We start from the raw sequence: 23,597 nt of genomic DNA on the forward strand, positions 1-23,597 counted from the left end.
AAAGTAGCCGACCGAGTCCTCGAGCAAACCGATGATGATTAGTTATTTTACGCAAAAAACTACATGCAACACCAGGCATTCGCCGGTCGTCACCGACCCGACTACTACTCTGGCCCTCACTGATTTATCGATGGGAGAGCGGACGGGATCCCGAGTTCTCCAGTGGGTGTGGTCGCATGTGCTTGAACCCTCGAGATGAACTAGCTATGGAGGCTCGTGGGCAAAACGAGAAGTTGCGCACTCTGCTGTGAGATGGGTCCGCCGCTATTCTCCCAACTCGTACACATGACAACACCACATCTGCCCAAACACAAGAGTTCTCAACCACCTCTACTCTAATCAACTTCAAGCTCTGTGTCTGTGTCTAATTACCCCTCAAAGCACCGCGCGAGTCTTGGAACTCTTCATCTTCGAGTACATTTCGTCCTCAAAGGCCTTGATGAACGGCCGAACCCCTTCTTCCGCCGCGGGGAGCATCTGTGTGGCAAAGAAACCACACAGTCCAGTTTGCCGGTCAATCCACTGCATAGAATCAGACGTTTGCCTACACAGGCCAGGTGCGAGGGAATGTGCTTACCCAGAAAACGTTTGACGCGCCACTCCACATCAAGGTTCCGTTACGGCGGTACGGGTGACTGTCTCCGTCCACAAGCAGCCCTCCAAGACCCCAGTCGTACTCACCCGTGACTGGGAAATGACCAACCGCCCACTCCGGCTCTTCCAATGCACTCAACAGACCCCTTTTAGCCTGCAACGAGAGCTGAGGCTTGAACATCTCTGCAGTCATTGTTGGGCTCAGCAGCTTGCCATCATCGACCAGCAACGAACGCAACACCCGCAAGACATCTGGAGCCGAGCCGTACGATCCTTGTCCACCAAGACACTCCGTTACTCCCTGATTCAACTCTCGTCCGCGATGAAGGATGATCTTCCCCGTATCCTTAGCACGGGTGTTCATGCCCCACAACTTGGGTCTCGCAGACTCAACGTCGAACGTGAAACTCGCCGCGCCCATGGGGTCCCAGATGTTTTCCCGCATGTACTGCTCAAGCGACTTTCCCGACACATTCTCAATCAGCTTCCCTGTCCAATCCGAGCTCGAACTGTAAGCCCAATCCTCTCCGGGCTCGTAGTTCAACGGGTACCCGAAGCGCTCCTCGACGGTGGACCCGCGCACGGGTTTGATCCCGTGGAAAGACTGCCACTCCCGCGTCGCGTCGCTGAGAAAGTCGTAGCTGTTTCCGGCGCTGTGGGTGAGCAGGTGGCGCAAGGTGATGGGCTTCTTGCGCTGGACTTCGATGGGCTTCCCGGATTCGGTGAAGCCGGTGAGAACGGGCTTCTGCGCCAGTGTCGGTATGTGTTTTGCTACATCACCGTCGAGGGTCAGGATGCCGCGCTCCACAAGCTGCAATGCAGCGATTGTGGTGAAGAGCTTCGTGACCGAGGCAAGAGTGAGAATGTTGTCACTTGACAGAGGCTTTGCGCCTTTCAAGTCATCCCCGTACACATGTGAGTATTGAAAATCGCCTGTTTTGATTCTTCAGCAATCATGAAAGGTGAGGTCATTCTCCCTGTCGGAAAGATTGGCTCACCAGACTTGTCTTGAGCGTGAAGCATGATTCCAGGGATATCACGATTCCGCACGGCGGTGTCGATAAGCTCTTCGAAAGAGCCCATGGTCGAGAGACGAAAATAAACAACAGTACCTGTCAACAACTCACAAAGTGTACACGAATAAGAGCTTCGGCGAGCCACAAGGAGAATTGAAACCTTAAACGGGCTGAAACAATTGGATGGGACTTGGGGACTTGCAAGACAACTTTTCATTAGTCATCCGAGGTTAATGCCGATCCCCCGCAGGTCCATGACAACATCCCGAGGTAACAACGATCGATCGTGAGCAGGACCCGCAGCAGGAGGGTGTTAATTTCAGGAGAAGAAGAAAGCAACAAATTTCAGTTTCCAAACTCGTGAGCAAGGCAATTTATCGTCCCACAGTCGAGTGCAGCCAAACCAAGGTTTCTCCAGATCCCTTGTTGCATGAACTCAACAATCATTTAGTAAGCTCATTCGAATGACACCAAATGAGTTTCTATGCAATGACAAAATCTTGGAAGGACAGGTAGCCTTCAGGGCCTCTTACAGCATACTCTCCTCCCTGGTCGTTGACTCCGACTTGGTCAGCCTTCAGCCTTTCCTCGACTCTGCCGATCGGCCTCAAGAGCTCGCCATCCATGACGCCATGAACATAGCAATCGCCAATGATGTGGAATATCTCTCTCTCGCCCGCCTCAGCATGATCTAGCCCTTTTCTCAAGATGAAGGGTGTCCTGAATCCCTCGAGCAGGACCACATAATCCTCAACCTGGGCATTCCACGGAATCGTGCCTATACTATGATACTCCAGAGGCTTTGTTTCGTAAGACTTCCTTGCTGGGTTCTCTCTCATCTTCACGGCATCTTGCTCAATGTCCTCTGCACTTTTAGGCCCTCTTGTACCGATTTTGGCAAATCGTCGACCACATTGAGCCTCTTGAAAGGGAACCGCGAAGGGTACCATGCGTTTCTGGAGGTCTGCCTCGACTTCGGCATCAAAATCGAGAAGCCATTTGAATATGGCCGTCTGATGCACGCGTATACCCGGTGCGCGCTCATCCTCCTCCGAGTCCGGCCCTCGGGCATAGAAGCGCTGGAATGCGTCCACCCCCGCGAAGAACTCTTTCGACGTTGAGGTTGAAGATTCATCGCCATGCCCCATAGCAGGAGCGAAAGGAGAGAGTTCGCTTCCTTTCTCTTCTGGTCTCTCCCTCTTCCCGATTCTTTCGCCCTGCCAAGATCGGTCCATCGCCAGGGTCCTCACGAGTGCGTCTTCAAGGCCCTCGTCGGTGTATCGATCTTGAAGGTCGTCCTGAATTGCTTGGCTAGCGAAACTGAGGATGAAGTTTCTAGAATTTTCGTCATTGAATGGTGGAATCTCGATGTCTGGTGCATTCTCAAAACTGTTGAACGGGGGAGCGGATTGATCATGGGTGTAGTATCTCCACGAAGGACCCACGAAATTGACCCGGGCCAGGATCGCTCCTCGGATACTTAATTTCGGGGCTCCTTCTGAGGCCAAGATTGATACAGTAGGAGCTGTATCCGGCATGCAGTTGTATAGCTGGGCCGATAGAGTCGAACGCGACTGCATCGTCCAGTCGGGCACCCAGGAAGGAAGGTTTGGGATGCTTTGATCGATACCGGCATGGTGCAGCAAGTCAACAGCGTATCCAGCCTCAACCATGTCTGTCGCAACCTCGGTGAAGACCTTCGATGGCGTATTATCAAGGGAGTAGTCAGGAACGATGGACTGAGCGACAGGGTCGTCAGTGAGTGCTAAAAGACCGTAGATCTTGTCTCTCGCATCCGTTGCAAGACTGTTTCTTGTCAGACAAAGTAAGTCGAGAAGATTCGGCATCAGCAATTTGAATTCTCCAGCCGCCTCATTGTCCACACTGTCGGTAACGTCAATTTTCTGCGGTTCCTCAAATGCTCCCTGCCTGCGATCTCGAAGCACCTTGAAGGAGCTGACGGGGCTTAGGTGCATAATCATGTTGAAGATCTCCGCGTAGGTGCCGATTCTGAGTGGCCTTGGAAGACCATGACCAGCGCACCTACCCATTCAAATCAATCAAACAAATAAGTCAAATAAACAATCAAATATAAGGATTTTAGCAAATTAAATAATCAAATATCGTGAGGCCCTATATTTAACTTATTTAATTAAATAAAGATCGCCCGGAAAAAAGAAAATCCGAGGCCGGGTTAATTAAAAATATATATTATTTAAATAAACCGTTAAGTTTATTATAAGTAATATAAACTCTTATAATAAAATTCGAACTTACGACTTTTTATTTACGGTTATAAATAAAGTATTATATTATTTAATTATATAAAATATTATTAATAATTATTATTAAAAAAAAAAGCCTAAGTAATATATAACGTTAGATTTAATACTTTTTAATATATAGGATTTAAAAAAACCTTTTTAATTAATTAATACCTTTTTTTTTAATATTGATAAAACTAACGAAGTTATATATTACTATTTTTAACTTTTTACGATTATTATAATTATTATTAAAATTAATTAAATTATATATTAATTAATTTATTATATCGTAATTAATTAATTAATAATAAGTCGTATAATCTTTAGCGTACCGTAACCGTTTTAAATTATTTTATAATTATAAGTTTTAATAGACGCTAATTTTATATTATCGACCGACCTTAATATTTATAATAACCTCCTCGTTTTTTTAAAAATAATTTAAAAAAAGAAGACTTTTATAAACAACGATTTAATATTATAAAAAAACGTAAGGCTAAAGAAATTATAAATTCGTTTAAAAAAGGTCTTTATTTAAAAAATTTATAATAAAAATAATTAAAGTAAAGTCTTTTAATTTTATCGTCGTTATAATAAAATAAATATTATTATTTATTTTAAAATAATAATTATAAACTTAACGACGGCTTATTTAAAATTAAAATACTAAATAATAAATTTAAGTTTTAACGAATTATTATATTTATTAAAATTTTTAAAATATAATTTTATATTAAAGAGACGGAAATTTATTTTTAATATTATTATAAAAGGCTAAATAATGAGAATCGAGGAGTTAATAATTAAATATATTATTAATAATAATAGCTTATTTATAACTTTTTAAAATCTTTATTTCCGGGCCCTTTTTTATTAATTAAATTATAATATTATTAATGAATTTTTATTATTATACGGAAGTATAAAAAAAGAGTTAAATAGGATTTTTATTAAAAAGAAAAATATAATCAAAATAAAGATCCGGAGGTTAATAACGAAAATTTATTTATTATTTAATTTATAAACCTTATTAACGTAGAATATTATTATTACTGTTTTTATTTACTTTTTAAACTATATTAAATAATAGATATAATATTTTATTATTTTACGATGTTAATATAATACTTACGATAGGGCTAATATTACTTAGATTATGAAATTTATAATAAATGATTAAGAATTAGGCGATTAAATTAAAATAATTATTTACGATAATGTATTAAATAACGATATTTGCTTAGGTTATTTATATTTTATATTATTTTATATTTATATTTAAAAAAACGTTTTTAACTAAAGGATTAAGTATTATAATTATATTCTTAACCTTATTAGTAAGGCTTTTTTATTTAATAATAATAAAGAGGTATTTAAATAAGAATTAGATATATTAATTAACGTTGGGTAATTTTAAAAAGATTTTAACTTTTAGTATATTAAGGGCCTTATTAATAAGCTTCGGAATATTATTAAATTTATTTATTTATCGTTTTAATAATATAAAGCCTTTTTTAAAGTTAATAATAAAATTAATAAGAACGATATATTTACTTTTTTTAAAAAGTCATCGTAAAAGCTTATATTAACGCTTAATAATAATATAAAATAAAATTCGATATATTTTATAATATAACGCTCTTTATAAAAAAAAAATAAATCTATACTTTTTTAATAATTAATTAAGCTTATAAAGATTTAAAATAATAAATTGTTACGACTTAATACGTATTGCTAAACTAAGGCCCTGCCCCACAGGACCTACGGCGGCTACTACACTATATATATAATAATAAAAACTTAAATAGCCTCCCTTAAGATAAAAAAATTATAAATAAGTTATATAATTACGATCGTATAATAAAATAAAAAACGGACGCCTATAAATAAATAAAACGAGCGATTATAAAAATATAAAATAAACGACTATTTAATAAATAATTAAATAATAATAAATAAAGTATTATAAAAAATATATTTATAATTAAGATTTATATATAAAATAATTTAAGCTAAGTTTAAAAATAGATTTTTATAACTTTTTTAATAATTAATTTTTATATTAAATTTAATAATCGCTTTTAATTATTTTTATTAAAAACTTATTTAATAAAATTATAATTAATTATTAAAGCTTTACTTATTTTACGATTTATAAATAATAATTTTATTAAAATTATTTTTATAATAATTATTATTTACGAATATCGTAGTTTTAATTTTTATTAATATAAACCTTATTACGATTAGTTAGCCGTAATACTTTAATTATTTTTATTTAATAAATCGATTTTATAAAAACTTATTAAATAGTATAAATAATATTTACTTAATCTTCTTTTAATAAAAGTAAATAGCTTTAGGTTTTAAATATTAAACTCTCTTAAGCCGAAAAAGATTTAAAAATACTTAATATTAAATTCGATTTTAATAAAAATATAGTTTTTAATTAAATAATATACGCTTAGATACGTAAAATTATTAAAAAAAACGTTAAATATAATAAAAAATTAAATAAACTCTTTAATATTAATATTATTTAATTAATAAAAGCTTAAATTAAAAACGACCGCGATATTATTAAAATATAAAAAATATTTAACGCTACGTTTAAAAAACTTAAAAATAAATATTAAAAAGTTTTAAATCTCGCTAATTAAATAAATATATTTTAAAATACCGTTAATATCGTTACTACCCCTTTTAATAAAAAACGATAAAAACTTAAACTTAATATATTTATTACTTTTAATAAGACCCCTAAACTTTTAAAAAGATTTTTAATCTAAATTAAAAACTTTTAAAACTTTTATTAAAAAGATTTTAATAACGAAATTAAAAAAATTATATACGCCGTTAACTTTTTTAAAAAACGAGCTTTTAAATAATTTAAACCTTTTTAAAAAGAATATTTTAAAAAAAAGATTTTTAATAAATACTTTATTAAAATATAAAATATTTATTATAACTTCGACGGGTTTGAAAAAGTTTTTAAATCGCTTTTTTAAAATTTAAATAAAAAACGATAAACTAAATACGATATATTATAATTTTAATAAATTAAATTAATAAAGGACTACTTAGCTAAGTTTAAACGCTTTAATACTTAACTTAATCTTATTAACGATATTAAGATTTTTATATTTTATTAAAGATTAAAAAATAAGTGTTACGGCTAGCTAGTTATAATAAGGTTTATATTAATAAAAGTCGGGGCTATAATATTTATAAATAGTAATCGTCGTAAGAATAGCTTTAATAAAGCTTATTATTTATAAATTATGAAATAAATAAGGCTTTAGTAATTAATCGTAGTCTTATTAAATAAGTTCTTAATAAAGATAATTAAAAGCGATTATTAAATTTAATATAAAAATTAATTATTAAAAAAGCTATAAAAATTTATCCTCAAGCCTAGCTCGGGCTATCCTATATATAAATCCTAATCGTAAATATATCCTTTATAATATTTCATTTATTATTATTTAATTATTTATTAAATAGTCGTCCGTTTTATATTTTTATAATCGCCTATTTTATTTATTCGTAAACGTCCGTTTTTTATTTTATTATACGATTATAATTATATAATTTATTTATAATTTTTCTATTTTAAAAAAGGCTATTTAAGTTTTTATTATTATATATATAATATAATAACCGCCGTAAGTCTTATAAAATAAGGCCTTGGTTTAGTAATACATATTAAATTATAATATTAACTCCTCTTTTTAAAAATCTAATCCTTAAGCTTATAAATAAATTATTTATTCTTAAATTAAAGAATCGTTAAATATTTTTATTAAAATATATTAATGCTATATTAAATCGAATTAAAAAATTAAAATCGTAAATAACTATATCTTATCGCTATTTATTATATATTATTTATTTTTTTAATAAAAATATAAAAATAATACCGTATTTAAATTATCGTTTTTAAAATATTTATTATTTAGTTCTTTTTAATTCCGATATTTATAAAATATACTATCGTCTAAATATTTTATATAATACTTTTATTAATACTATTTATATTTATAAATTTCTTAAGAATTATTTTTTACGGGTCTTAATTAATAAATATAATAAATCGTTTAATAATAAAGTCCGATCGTTTTAATTATAAAAAATAAATAAAAAAGTCGCGGTTTTAAAAAAAAATTATAAAATTATAAATAAAAATTAAAGCTTATTAAAAAGCTTAAGTTAAATTAAATAAGTCGTTATTTAAATTAAAACGCTTTTATTTTTAAAAACGAATAGTATTTAAAAAAAGTCGTATCGTATTAAAAGAATTTTTTAAAAATATTAAAAGTATTTCTTTAGTAGCCTAGGAGATATAAAGTAATAATATTTTTAATATTATTAATTAAAACGCCGTAATAGCTAAGAGTTCTAAGTTTAAATTTAATTTTAATATTTTTTAAAAAGCTATTAAAAATTCTAAAAATTCGTAATAAGTTTTTATATATTATCTTTATATCTATAATTTTTTTATTTAATAAGGTATTTTTTACGTTTTTCTTTAATTCGGTAATTAATAATTCGTTCGACTTTATATTTTAATTTATTAAGTTCGATAATAATACGATCTTTAATATATAAGCTTTTAAATACCGGCTTTAAAAATAAAATATAAAAAACCGGGTAATATCGTATCGTATTTAAAAGTTTTAATTTAAAATTAATTAATAAAACTTTCTTAATAATTTTAAAAAGTTTAAGTTTTTTATAATTTAATTTATTATTTAATCGCTTTGTTTTAATATTATGGCGAAAAAGATATATACTATTTCTTTTTTTTAAAATTAATTTATTAATTTTTAATTTATCGATATATTTTTTTATTCGTTATTATATAAATTTAAAATTTAAAAAGGTTTTTTTTTAAATCTTTTTAAATTTATTTACGTTTATTACGGCTTTTATAACTTATAATCTTTTACGTATTTTTTTATATATAATTAATTAGAATCCGTAGTTAAAATAAAAAAGGGATTTTTTTATACTTTTATTAACTACGTTATTATATATAAACTAAGCTATTAATAATAATATTATTTAATTATTTTAATCGTAATTTATATAATAGCAAAGGTATATTTTAAAAATTTAATTAATTCTTTTTATTTATTTATCGGTTTATAAATAAAAAAAAGTTAATAATTTATAATTTATATTAAATTATGAAATTAAAAATTTTTAAAATTTAGCGGTAAATAGCTTATTTTTATTGGAAATTATTTCTTTAAGTAAATCGTAGTTAATAATAACTATTTTAAAGAAAGTATATATTAGTTTTTTAATATTATTTATTTTTTTATATAATATAAAATAAATAAATTTAATAAGTCGGTCGACGATAATTAAAATATTATTATATTATATATTCGTAAATAGTTTTTTAAACTTTAATAATTTAATAATAAAATTTTAAAAAATTAAATACTATATTTTTAATAATACCGGTAAAAGTTATAGCTTTTTATAAAGCTTATAAGGGCTATTTTTACTTTTTTTATAAATATTATAATTTTTAATAGCCTTAACGACTTTTACTTTTATAACGGTTTTATTATAATATTAATAAATCCGTTTTTATGTTTTTATAATACTTTAATAACCGTATATTTAAATATTATAAACTTTTATAATAAGCTTAGGAATTATTTTTCTAAACGGGTTAATATTAATTTTTCTAACTATTATAAAAAGTTTTATAATAAATATAAAATTATTGTTATTATTATATTTAAAAATTATTTATATTTCTTTAAAAACTATAACTTCGTAATTAAATCGTTTATTAAAAACGTTTATTTTATTATTTTTTAAACTTTTTTAATAAATAATTTAAAAATTAAATTTTAATAAAAATTCGCTCTATTTAATTTATTATTTATTTAAATTTTTATTTATTATAAAGTTCGTAAGGTTTTTATAATCTATATAAATAATAATTTTATATTTAGTTTTTAAAAACTATAATCTCTATTTTTTAAAAATTTTAATTATAATTATTAATTTTTCATCATAAATTTATTAATTTAATTTTATTTTATAGAACGTTTTAAAATAAAATATATAAAAATAAAATATTTTTTATTAATTTCGTTATTTTAAAATAGTTTTTATAATAAAGTTTAAGGCGTTAGTCTTAATTTCGAACGGTTTTTTTAAGTCTAGAATTATAATTATTAATTTTAAAATAATTAAATCTTTAACTTTATTAAAAGCTTTTTTATATTTTTTATTTTAAATAAAGGTTATATTTTTCTTTATTAAGTTATTAAGAGGTTTAATAATATTAACGTAGTCCTTAAAGAATTATTAATAAAAGTTAACGAATTTTAAAAATAACTATACGTTTTTAATATTAATAAATATAGGTTAGTCTTTAATTATTATTATTTTAAATACTTATATATAAATTTATTTTAATATAATTATATAATTAAAGAAATTTATTTTTTATATATAAAATTCGTATTTATTAAACTTAGTAAAAAGTTTTATATTTTAAAATTTTTAAAATATTATATAAACGTATTTCTTATATATTTTAAAATTAAAAAAAAAATAAGGATATTATTAAAATAAATAATTATAAAAATATCGATATATTCCCTAAATACGTAATTAATTATTATTTAAAATATAATAAGTACGTTAATAAGTTCGAAAGGTATAACTAAGTATTTATAAAGTTTTTTATAAGTTTAAAATACTGTTTTTTATTCGTTTCCTTTTTTAATTTTAATTTAATTAAATATTTTTTTAAAATTTATTACGGTAAACTATTAAGTTCTATATAATATTTTCTTAAGTTCTATAATAAAAGGTAATAAATAATAATTTTTTTTAATAATTTCGTTAAATTTTTTATAATCGATTATAAATTTAAATTTCTTTTTACTTTTTTAAAATATAAAAAAGATTAATACTCCTATTAAAAAAAATAATAATTTAATATAACCCTTTTTAAATTTATCGTCGATATACTTATTAAATTCGTTATATTTAAATTAATTTATAAAATATAATAAATAAAATTTAAATTATATTCTTTTTTTTAATTCGATTTTTATATCTTAATTATTATATTTTAATAATCTTATTTTTTTTTTAAAACGAATAGTTTTATATAAATCCGGTATTTTTTAAATATAATTTAAAATAGGTCCGATTTTTAATCGTCCGTATTAAATATAAATATTTTAATAAGTTTTATTATTTTAATAAAAACGATATATTTAATTTATTTTCGTTCGTTAAATATTATATAAAACTTATTTAAACCCTTTTTTTTAAATCGTTTAATAATTAAGTTTATTTAATAAAGTTAGCCGGTTTTTTAATTTATTCGTAAATTATATTTTTATAATTACGAAATTCTTAAAATAATATTAATATTTCTGATCTCCGTAATATCGTATTTTAATTATTTTAATTAATTATTAATATATATTATAAAATATATAATTTTTTAATTAATATATCCGTCGTTATAATTAATTTATTTTTTTTTATTATTCGTAAAGTATATAAATTCGTTTTTTATATTTATAATAATTTATATTTATTTACTATTTTTAATAAAATAAAGATTTTTTAAACGCCGTTATTAATAATAACGCTTATATTATATCCGTTTATCTAAAATTTAAATTATAAATATTTTTTATTAAAAAGTATTATAAAATATAAAAACTTATTTATTTTAATTATTTTTCGTTATTTTTTTATAATTAACGTATTTAATTTTTTAATATCTCGAGGGTTAGTATTTTTTTTTATAAGCCGTTTATAATTAATTATTAAATTAAGACGCTTTTATTTTTTAATAAATAAATATAATACGTTAATAATATTATAAATATCGTTTATTTTTTTATTAATAAGTTCTCTCTTTTTAAAAAATAATTTATAATTTCTAAATATTTTAATATTAAATTATATATTTAAAATATATTAATTATATAAATAGTTTTTTAAATTTTTAGTAAGCTAATTTAATTCTCTTTAAAAACTTATAAATTCTTATTATTTTAATTACCTATTTAAATCGGCTTTTTTTTTAATAATAAAATCGTTAATATTAGGTAATATTTTATAATCGATTTTTAATTAAATACGTTATTAAGCGACGTTATAAAATTCATTTAAATTATAAAATAATTATTAACTTATTAACTATTTATAATTCGATATATTAATATTATTTAAAAAAAGGTCGTAATTTAATCCTTTAATATTAAATTCCGTAAATATATCGTTAATAATTTCTTTATTTAAATTATTTAACTTAATATTTTTTTTAAATATAGGAAAGTTTTATTTTAAATAGAATATATTATCTTTTATTATTATTTTAAATTACTTATATAATTATTATTATAAAATAATAAAAACTGTTTTTATAATTAAATATTAAAGAATATAAGCGTTTATTATATAATAAGCTTCGTTTAGTTTTTTAATATATTAATAATAACGTTTTTTTAACGTCTAGGGTCCGTATATTAAATATATAATATCTATTTTTTTTATTAATTTCGTATTTTAATTAAAAAAGGTTTTTTTTTATTTTAGTTTTTAATTATTTTTTAAATCGTTATTAAAATAAAATAAATATCGTTTTTATATTTAATTACTTTTTTTTTAATAATCGGCCGGCTTTATAATAATTAATTAAAATATAAATATAATTTTTATTATAATCTTTTATTATTAAAAAGCGTTATTTATAATATTAAACTATTTTATTAAATATTCGTTATATTATATAAATAGATTTATTTAAAATTTATATTTTATAAGTTAAGATCTCGTTTTTTAATTAAAATAGGTCGTTTTAATTTTTAATTATTATTTTTTTTTTAATTTATTTTTTATTATCGTAAAGGTTTACGCTTGTTTAAAAAAATTAATAAGTTATATTTTAATTACTTTATATATTATTAATAATATTTAAATATATTTTTTATTATAATTTTTAATAATCTTAAGGTATTAAATTATTTTTTATTTATTTATTATAATAAAGGTTTTATTAAAAGGTTTTTTAAAATACTATTTTAATTATTTTTTATTATCTCGGTAAATAAAGTAGTTATTATCGTAATATATAATTTAAAAGAGAAATTTATAAAGTATTTTTTTAAAAATAATATTAATTTATTTTTTAAGGATAGGTCGTTATTAAATTCGTTTAAGTTATTTATAATTTTTAATTATATATTTTAACTTATTATAATTATAATATTTAAATTTTTTTTTAATAGGATTAGTCCCGTTTTGCTATATTAAAATTTATAAATTTATTATATTATTTATAAATAGTAATTTATCGAGGGTTATTATTCTTATTATAACGGTGTTTTTAGTTAAAATTATATTAAGGTTATTATTAATATTTACGTTTTAAATTAAGTTTTTATTATTATTTTTTTTTCTTTTTTTTTTATAAAAGCGGTTATTAATTTTAATTATAAGTTTTATATATTAAAAGAAATCGTTTAGTTCGTTAATTTTAATAAATTCGTCCTTAACCTTATCTTTTAATCTTTAATAAAATATAAAAATTTTAATATTATTAATAAAATTAAGTTAAATATTAAAGCATTTAAACTTAACTAAGTAATCTTTTATTAATTTAATTTATTAGAATTATAATATATTACGCTCGGCTTATCGTTTTTTATTTAAATTTTAAAAAAGCGATTTAAAAGCTTTTTTAAACTTATCGAAATTATAATAAATATCTCGTACTTTAATAAAATATTCGTTAAAAATCTTTTTTTTAAAATACTTTTTTTAAAAAAGTTTAAATTATTTAAAAACTTATTTTTTAAAAAAGTTAACGGCGTATACGATTTTTTTAATTTCGTTATTAAAATTTTTTTAATAAAAGTTTTAAAAGTTCTTAATTTAAATTAAAAATCTTTTTAAAGTTTTAAAAATCCTATCGAAAATAATAAATATATTAAATTTAAGTTTTTATTATTTTTTGTTAAGAGAAGTAATAACGATATTAATAATATTTTAAAACGTATTTATTTAATTAATAAAATTTAAAACTTTTTAGTGTTTACTTTTAAGTTTTTTAAACGTAGTATTAAATATTTTTTATATTTTAATAATATTACGATCGTTTTTAATTTAAGTTTTTATTAATCGAGCGGTATTAATATTAAAAAGTTTATTTAGTTTTTTATTACGTTTAATATTTTTTTCGACGGCCTTACGTATTTAAGTATATATTATTTAGTTAAGGATTACGTTTCTGTTAAAATCGAATTTAATATTAAGTATTTTCAAATCTTTTTTAGCTTAAGAAAATTTAGTATTTAAAACTTAAGGCTATTTATTTTTATTAAAAAGAGATTAAATAAATATCGTTCGTACTATTTAATAAGTTTTTATAAAGTCGATTTATTAAATAAAAATAATTAAAATATTACGGCTAATTAGTTATAATAAAGTTTATATTAATAAAAATCGAGGCTACGATATTTATAAATAGTAATCGTTATAAAAATAGTTTTAATAAAGTTTATTATTTATAAATTATAAAATAAATAAGGCTTTAGTAATTAATTATAATCTTATTAAATAAGTTTTTAATAAAAATAGCTAAAAGCGATCGTTAAATTTAATATAAAAATTAATTATTAAAAAAATTATAAAAATCTATCCTTAAGCCTAGCTCGGGCTATTTTATATATAAATCTTAATTATAAATATATTTTTTATAATATTTTATTTATTATTATCCGACTATTTATTAAGCGGTCGTCTATTTAATATTTTTATAATCGCTTATTTTATTTATTTACGGGCGTCCGTTTTTTATTTTATTATACGATTATAATTATATAACTTATTTATAGTTTTTTTATTTTAAAGGAGGCCGTTTAAGTTTTTATTATTATATATATAATATAGTAGTCGCCGTAGGTTTTATAAGGCAGGGCCCCAGTTTAGTAATACGTATTAGGTTATAATAATAAAGTTAAGGACGAACTTATTAAAATTAATAAATTAAACGATTTCTTTTAATATACTAAATTTATAATTAAAATTAATAACCGCTTTTATAAAAAAAAAAAAAAAAAAAAAAAAAAAAAAAAATATATTAAAAAAAAAAAATAAAAAAAAAAAATAAAAAACATTTTAAAAAAAAAAAAAAAAAAAAAAAAAGAATAACGATAAGAATTTAATTTAAAACGTAAATATTAATAATAACCTTAATATAACTTTAACTAAAAATACCGTTATAATAAAAATAATAACCCTTAATAAATTATTATTTATAAATAATATAACGGATTTATAAACTTTAATATAATAAAATAAAACTAATCTTATTAAAAAAAAGAATTTAAATATTATAATTATAATAAGTTAAAATATATAATTAAAAATTATAAATAGCCTAAACGAATTTAATAACGACCTATTCTTAAAAAATAAATTAATATTACTTTTAAAAAAATACCTTATAAATTACTTTTTTAGACTATATATTACGACGATAATTATTTTATTTACCAAAATAATAAAAAATAATTAAAATAATATTTTAAAAAACCCTTTAATAAAACCCTTATTATAACAAATAAATAAAAAACAGTTTAATACTTTAAAACTATTAAAAACTATAATAAAAAATATATTTAAATATTATTAATAATATACAAAGTAATTAAAATATAATTTATTAGTTTTTTTAAATAAACATAAACCTTTACGATAATAAAAAATAAATTAAAAAAAAATAATAACTAAAAATAAAAACGATTTATTTTAATTAAAAAACGAGATTTTAATTTATAAAATACGGATTTTAAATAAATTTATTTATATAATACGACGAATATTTAATAAAATAATTCAATATTACGAATAGCGCTTTTTAATAATAAAAAATTATAATAAAAATTATATTTATATTTTAATTAGTTATTATAAAGCTAGCCGATTATTAAAAAAAAAATAATTAAATATAAAAATAATATTTACTTTATTTTAATAATAATTTTAAAAACGACTAAAAATTAAAATAAAAAAAAACTTTTTTTAATTAAAATATAAAATCGATAAAAAAATAAATATTATATATTTAATATACGGACCTTAGATATTAAAAAAACGTTATTATTAATATATTAAAAAACTAAACGAGGCTTATTATATAATAAACGTTTATATTCCCTAATATTTAATTATAAAAATAATCCTTAACGTATATATATAGCGAGTCGCTTATTATAGCAAGTCGCCCACTTCTAAATACCTTCTTATTATTTATATAAGTTAATTAAGCTATATCGTACGAAATTAATTAAAATTACTTATTAGCCTTTTTTTTAGAGGTCTCCTAAACTATTTAATATATTTATATATTATATTTAATTTTTCTATAATTACCGTATTATTGCCCGTGCGATTTAACCCTTTTCGTATAAGTATCTTTTTAACGTATATTTTCGCTTTTAATATTAATAACCCCCTTTTCTACTCGGATTACCTCGGCCTTAGTAGTATTAAATAAGCTTTTAAGATATAGTTATGTTTTTTTAACCTTCTAGCGTTTATTTAATATTTTATTTACCGTACAAAGCCCGCGGTACTTAGTTTTAATAAGAGCTAGTTTATATATTAACTTGCTAATACTTTTAGTTTGTAAGTTAATAACTTTATATAAATATATTAGTAAGCTATATTAATAATTATAAATCCGTTTCTTAAGTAAAATAAAGCTTTATACGGCGTTATATGTTATAGTTAATGTCTTTAGGTCCTAAAAGCCCTGGCTACTTAGGCGTAAGTTAAATAATATTAGTATTTTTAATTTAAAATCTAAACAAGAAATAACTACTTTTAAATTAAAAAATATAATTCCAGCCTATTTAAAACTAGCTTATACGTTTTCTTTACTTATTAAAATAAAAAAGATTATTTTAAAAATAAAAAAGAAATCGTTTTTAGTAATATATATAATCTATATCCGTATTATTTTTTCGATTTTTTTATTATATAAAGCTTTTAGTAAGTTAAAATAACTAATATTAAGAGGTTAAAGCTCGTACGATAAATAAAGAGGTATATAAAGAGCGATAATGCTACGCTTTTTATAATAATTATCGAATTTAATTAATTTATAACTATTATAGCTATTAAGAATTAAAAGCCGTTTAATACCCTTCGTACGAAATTTTATATATTTTTTAAAATATTCTAATTACTTTAAGCTGATCTTATTTATAGTCTATCTATTTTTGCTAAGGTAGATACGCTATTCGGGGGGGAATTAACTATTAATATATTATAAAAAAAGGTAATATTTATTTTTTACGATAACGTACGGAGGCAGCGCTTAACTATCCGTATATATACCTTAAATAATAAAAACTTATTTTTAATTATTAAGCTGTTTCGTACGAGGCTTTTTACGATAATTAAAGGTTATAATAACTTTTATATACGAAAATATTCTTATTAAAAAGCCTGTTTTATTAAAATTATAAATATTATAATCGTATATTCTATATTTCGTAATCGTATTTCGTACGAAAGTAAACTAGGTTTAGATAATTATAAAATCCTTAGCTAATACCTTTTAATAATCAATTCTATATTAAAAACGCGTTTTTAATTATAATTAACGTTATATAAAGTTTTTTATTTATTATAATCCGATACGCATCGCGTCGTATTTAATAAAAAAATAATCGGTTATATTTTATACGTTGTTAAATCGCGATAAAAATCCTTAATTAATTAAATTAATAACTCGTTTAAGAATTACGGTTTTTTCTAAAAAAGTTGTCTTTTTTAAATTTATATAAGTTTTATATTAAAATAATAGGCTAGCGTATCGGTCGCAAAGTGTTATTCTTAAGATATTATAAATAAAGGCTACTTTTCGTATAGATAAATTTAAATCTTTTTTAATAGCTTAAAATATAAAAATAATACGACTTTTATTTAAAAAAGAATTTATAATTATACGTAAAAAAAAATAGCTATTAAGATAAAAGGTATAGAAGGAAAGGAAAATAAGCGACTCGCTATAATAAGCGACTCGCTATGTATATATATTATTATTTTATAATAGCGATTATATAAATAATTTAAAATAATAATAAAAGATAATATACTTTATTTAAAATAAAACTTTTTTATATTTAAAAAAAACACTAAGTTAAATAACTTAAATAAAAAAATTATTAACGATATATTTATAAAATTTAATACTAAGGGACTAAATTACGACCCTTTTTTAAATAATATTAATATATCGAATTATAAATAATTAATAAGCTAATAATCGTTTTATAATTTAAATAAACCTTATAACGTCGCTTAACGATATATTTAATTAAAAATCAATTATAAAATACTATTTAATATTAACGATTTTATTATTAAAAAAAAAGCCGATTTAAATAAGTAATTAAAATAATAAAAATCTATAAACTTTTAAAAAAAACTAAATTAACTTACTAAGGATTTAAAAAACTATTTATATAACCGACACATTCTAAATATATAATTTAATATTAAAATACTTAAAAACTATAAATTATTTTTTAAAAAGAGAGAACTTATTAATAAAAAAATAAACGATATTTATAATATTATTAACGTACTATATTTACTTATTAAAAAATAAAAACGTCTCGATTTAATAATTAACTATAAACGGCTTATAAAAAAAAAAATACTAGCTTTCGAAATATTAAAAAACTAAATACGTTAATTATAAAAAAATAATAAAAAGCGGTTAAAATAAATAAATTTTTATATTTTATAATATTCCTTAATAAAAAATATTTATAATTTAAATTCTAAATAAACGGATATAATATAAACGTTATTATTAATAACGGCGTTTAAAAAATCTTTATTTTATTAAAAACGGTAAATAAATATAAATTATTATAAATATAAAAAACGAACCCGTATATTTTACAAATAATAAAAAAAAAAATTAATTATAATAATAAATATATTAACTAAAAAACTATATACTTTACGATATATATTAATAATTAATTAAAATAATTAAAATATAATATTATAAAAATTAAAAATACCGACGTTATTTTAAAAATCTCGTAATTACGAAAATATAATTTATAAATAAATTAAAAAACCGGTTAATTTTATTAAATAAACTTAATTACTAAACGATTTAAAAAAAAAAGTTTAAATAAGTTTTATATAATACTTAACGAATAAAAATAAATTAAATATATTATTTTTATTAAAACGATAAAACTTATTAACATATTTATATTTAATACGGACGATCGAGGATCGGACCTATTTTAAATTATATTTAAAAAATATCGGATTTATATAAAACTATTTATTTTAAAAAAAGAAATAAGATTATTAAAATATGATAATTAAAATATAAAAATTAAATTAAAAAAAAATATAATTTAAGTTTTATTTATTATACTTTATAAATTAATTTAAACGTAACGAATTTAATAAGTATATCAACGATAGACTTAAAAAGGGTTATATTAAACTATTATCTTTTTTAATAAAAATACTAATCTTTTTTATATTTAAAAAAAATAAAAAAAAGTTTAAATTTATAATTAATTATAAAAAACTTAACGAAATTATTAAAAAAAATTATTATTTATTACCTTTTATTATAAAATTTAAAGAAATATTATATAAAGCTTAATAATTTACTATAATAAATTTTAAAAAAGTATTTAATTAAATTAAAATTAAAAAAAAAATAAATAAAAGACGGTATTCTAAACTTATAAAAAACTTTATAAATATTTAATTATACCTTTCGGACTTATTAACGTACTTATTATATTTTAAATAATAATTAATTACGTATTTAAAAAGTATATCGATATTTTTATAATTATTTATTTTAATAATATCCTTATTTTTTTTTTAATTTTAAGATATATAAAAAATACGTTTATATAATATTTTAAAAACTTTAAAATATAAAGCTTTTTATTAAGCTTAATAAATACGAATTTTATATATAAAAAATAAATTTCTTTAATTATATAATTATATTAAAATAAATCTATATATAAATATCTAAAGTAATAATAATTAAAAACTAATTTATACTTATTAACATTAAAAATATATAATTATTTTTAAAATTCGTTAACTTTTACTAGCGATTCTTTAAAAACTATATTAATATTATTAAACTTTTTAATAACTTAATAAAAAAAAATATAACCTTTATTTAAAATAAAAAATATAAAAAAGCCTTTAATAAAGTTAAGGATTTAATTACTTCGGAATTAATATTTATAATTCCGGACCTAAAGAAACCGTTTAAAGTTAAGACCGACGTTTTAAACTTTGTTATAAAAGCTATTTTAAAATAATAAAACTAATAAAAAATACTTTACTTTTATATATTTTATTTTAAAACGTTTTATAAAATAAAATTAAATTAATAAATTTATAATAAAAAATTAATAATTATAATTAAAGCTTTTAAAAAATAAAAACTATAGCTCTTAGGAACTAAATATAAAATTACTATTTATATAAATTATAAAAACTTTACGAATTTTAAAATAAATAAAAATCTAAATAAACGATAAATTAAATAAAGCGAATTTTTGTTAAAATTTAATTTCCGAATTATTTATTAAAAAGGTTTAAAAAATAATAAAATAAATACTTTTAATAAATAATTTAATTATAAAATTACGGTCCTTAAAGAAATATAAATAATTTTTAAATACGATAATAACGGTAATCTTATACCTATTATAAAACTCTTTATAATAATTAAAAAAGTTAATATTAGCCTATTTAAAAAAATAACTTTTAAGTTTATTATAAAAGTTTATAATATTTAAATATATAGTTACTAAAGTATTATAAAAATATAAAAACGGATTCGTTAATATTATAATAAAACTATTATAAAAATAAAAGTCATTAAGGCTATTAAAAACTATAATATTTATAAAAAAAATAAAAATAGCTTTTATAAGCTTTATAAAAAGCTATAACCTTTATTAGTATTATTAAAAATATAATATTTAATTTTTTAAAACTTTATTATTAAATTATTAAAGTTTAAAAAACTATTTATAAATATATAATACGATAATATCTTAATTATCGTCGACCGACTTATTAAATTTACTTATTTTATATTATATAAAAAAATAAATAATATTAAAAAATTAATATATACCTTTTTTAAAATAGTTATTATTAATTAAAATTTACTTAAGAAAATAATTTTTAATAAAAATAAGCTATTTACTGCTAAGTTTTAAAGATTTTTAATTTCGTAACTCGATATAAATTATAAATTATTGACTTTTTTCTACTTATAAATTAATAAATAAATAAAAAAAATTAACTAAATTCTTAAAATATACTTCTGTTATTATATAAATTATAATTAAAATAATTAAATAGTATTATTACTAATAGCTTAGTTTATATATAATAACGTAATTAGTAAAAGTATAAAGAAATCCCCTTTTTATTTTAACTACGGATTTTAATTAACTATATATAAAAAAGTACGTAAAAAATTATAAACTATAAAAACTATAATAAACGTAAATAAATTTAAAAAAATTTAAAAAAAAAGCCTCCTTAAACCTTATATTTATATAATAACGGATAAAAAAATATACCAATAGATTAAAAATTAATAAACTAATTTTAAAAAAAAGAAATAATATATATCTTTTTTACCATAATATTAAAACAAAGTAATTAAATAACAAGTTAAATTATAAAAAACTTAAACCTTTCGAAATTATTAAAAAAGTTTTATTAATTAATTTTAAATTTAAATTTTTAAATACGATACGATATTACTTAGTTTTTTATATCTTATTCTTAAAACCGGTATTTAAAAGCTTATATATTAAAAATCGTATTATTATCGAACTTAATAAATTAAAATACGAAATCGAACGAATTATTAACTATCGAACTAAAAAAAAATATAAAAAATACTTTATTAAATAAAAAAATTATAAATACGAAAATAATATATAAGAACTTATTATAAACTTTTAAAACTCTTAATAGCTTTTTAAAAAATATTAAAATTAAATTTAAATTTAAAATTCTTAATTATTACGGCGTCTTAATTAATAATATTAAAAATATTATTAACTTACGCCTCCCGGGCTATTAAAGAAATACTCTTAATATTCTTAAGAAATTCCTTTAATATAATACAACTCTTTTTAAATACTATTCGTTTTTAAAAATAAAAGCGTTTTAATTTAAATAATAATTTATTTAATTTAATTTAAACCTTTTAATAAGTTTTAACTTTTCTTTATAGTTTTATAACTTTTTTTTAAAACCGCGACTCTTTTATTTATTTTTTATAATTAAAACGATCGGATTTTATTATTAAACGATTTACTATATTTATTAATTAAAACCTATAAAAAATAGTTTTTAAAAAACTTATAAATATAAATAATATTAATAAAAGTATCGTATAAAATATTTAAATAATAATATATTTTATAAATATCGAAATTAAAAAGAATTAAATAATAAATATTTTAAAAACGATAATTTAAATACGGTATTATTTTTAAATTTTTATTAAAAAAATAAATAATACATAATAAATAATAACGAGACATAGCTATTTATAATTTCTATTTTTTAATTTAATTTAATATAACGTCAATATATTTTAATAAAAATACTTAATAATTCCCTAATTTAAAAACGAATAACCTATTTATAAGCCTAAAGACTAGACTTTTAAAAAGAAGAGTTAATATTACGACCTAACACGTATTACTAAATTAAAGCCTTATTTTATAAGACCTACGGCGGCTATTATATTATATATATAATAATAAGAACTTAAACGGCCTTTTTTAAGATAAAAAAACTATAAGTAAATTATATAATTATAATTATATAATAAAATAAAAAATAAACGCTTATAAATAAATAAAGGGAATTGATATAAAGGCATATAGAATTAATATAAAAGTATATACTTTACAGCGGTATACACATCTGCTATCTTAATTAGCTTAAAATTTTATTATTAGTATATCTAGATTTTACTAGTCTATTCTTATATATTCTCTTTATTCTAAATTTCCTTTACTATCGTAGTTTTTATACTTAGTATTAACGTATATTATTTTTAATAGTTAAACCCCGGCGTAATCTACGCTACCGAGCTGCGGAACGTAGCCTTAATAACGTAATATATCTTTTAAAACGCTATTATATAAATATATTATTATCTCCTTTTTTAATTAGTAGTTATCTTAATATCGACTAATTTTATAAAATTAATAATTTTTAATTATATAATAATTTAATTAGCGATTTATTAGCCGAGCTATTAAAAAAAATACGATTATTATCCTATTATTAGCCTTATTACCCTAGAATCGAATTAAGACTCTACTTTAGGCGCCGTTTCTTTAATAAAACCGACTCCCTTTAACTTATTATATTACCTTAATTCTTACTTAGCCACAGCGCCCCCCCTCTTAATACCGAGTACTTTAAATTTATATTTTATTTTATATACCGTTTTTTAAAAAGGATATAAAGCACTTAATATACTACTTTTTTTTATATCTTATTAAAACGGAGTCTATTGTCCTTTAATAATAGCTATTAAAACCTTTAATAACGTACCTTAAAACATTTTAATAATACTCTTAAACTTATT

General features: G+C 20.7%; 6 protein-coding genes across 6 annotated transcripts; 2 read left to right on the top strand and 4 right to left on the bottom strand.

Moving 5' to 3' along the window:
• Positions 1–375: 375 nt before the first annotated feature.
• On the bottom strand, positions 376–1,677 carry CORC01_10878 (beta-lactamase; the record flags this gene model as incomplete). The annotated part of the gene is made up of 3 exons (XM_022622505.1): positions 376–522; positions 578–1,527; positions 1,593–1,677. The coding sequence occupies 3 exons, from the start codon at positions 1,675–1,677 to the stop codon at positions 376–378; spliced, it is 1,182 nt and encodes a 393-aa protein (XP_022471021.1).
• A 415-nt stretch (positions 1,678–2,092) lies between these two features.
• CORC01_10879 (uncharacterized protein) lies at positions 2,093–3,592 on the bottom strand (the record flags this gene model as incomplete). The annotated part of the gene is made up of 1 exon (XM_022622506.1): positions 2,093–3,592. One exon carries the CDS (start codon positions 3,590–3,592, stop codon positions 2,093–2,095), a length of 1,500 nt encoding a protein of 499 aa, XP_022471022.1.
• Positions 3,593–8,374: 4,782 nt separating this feature from the next.
• Positions 8,375–8,629, bottom strand: CORC01_10880 (uncharacterized protein; the record flags this gene model as incomplete). Its single annotated transcript, XM_022622507.1, has 1 exon — positions 8,375–8,629. A coding segment is annotated over one exon (255 nt), but the record flags the coding sequence as incomplete, so codon positions are not given.
• A 453-nt stretch (positions 8,630–9,082) lies between these two features.
• CORC01_10881 (uncharacterized protein) lies at positions 9,083–9,232 on the bottom strand (the record flags this gene model as incomplete). The annotated part of the gene is made up of 1 exon (XM_022622508.1): positions 9,083–9,232. A coding segment is annotated over one exon (150 nt), but the record flags the coding sequence as incomplete, so codon positions are not given.
• A 10,213-nt stretch (positions 9,233–19,445) lies between these two features.
• CORC01_10882 (uncharacterized protein) lies at positions 19,446–19,592 on the top strand (the record flags this gene model as incomplete). The annotated part of the gene is made up of 1 exon (XM_022622509.1): positions 19,446–19,592. A coding segment is annotated over one exon (147 nt), but the record flags the coding sequence as incomplete, so codon positions are not given.
• Positions 19,593–21,643: 2,051 nt separating this feature from the next.
• Positions 21,644–21,898, top strand: CORC01_10883 (uncharacterized protein; the record flags this gene model as incomplete). The annotated part of the gene is made up of 1 exon (XM_022622510.1): positions 21,644–21,898. A coding segment is annotated over one exon (255 nt), but the record flags the coding sequence as incomplete, so codon positions are not given.
• Positions 21,899–23,597: the final 1,699 nt, after the last annotated feature.

This window comes from Colletotrichum orchidophilum (genome assembly GCF_001831195.1).
Source record: "Colletotrichum orchidophilum strain IMI 309357 chromosome Unknown Scaffold_111.1, whole genome shotgun sequence".
In the NCBI taxonomy this organism is placed as follows: domain Eukaryota; kingdom Fungi; phylum Ascomycota; class Sordariomycetes; order Glomerellales; family Glomerellaceae; genus Colletotrichum; species Colletotrichum orchidophilum.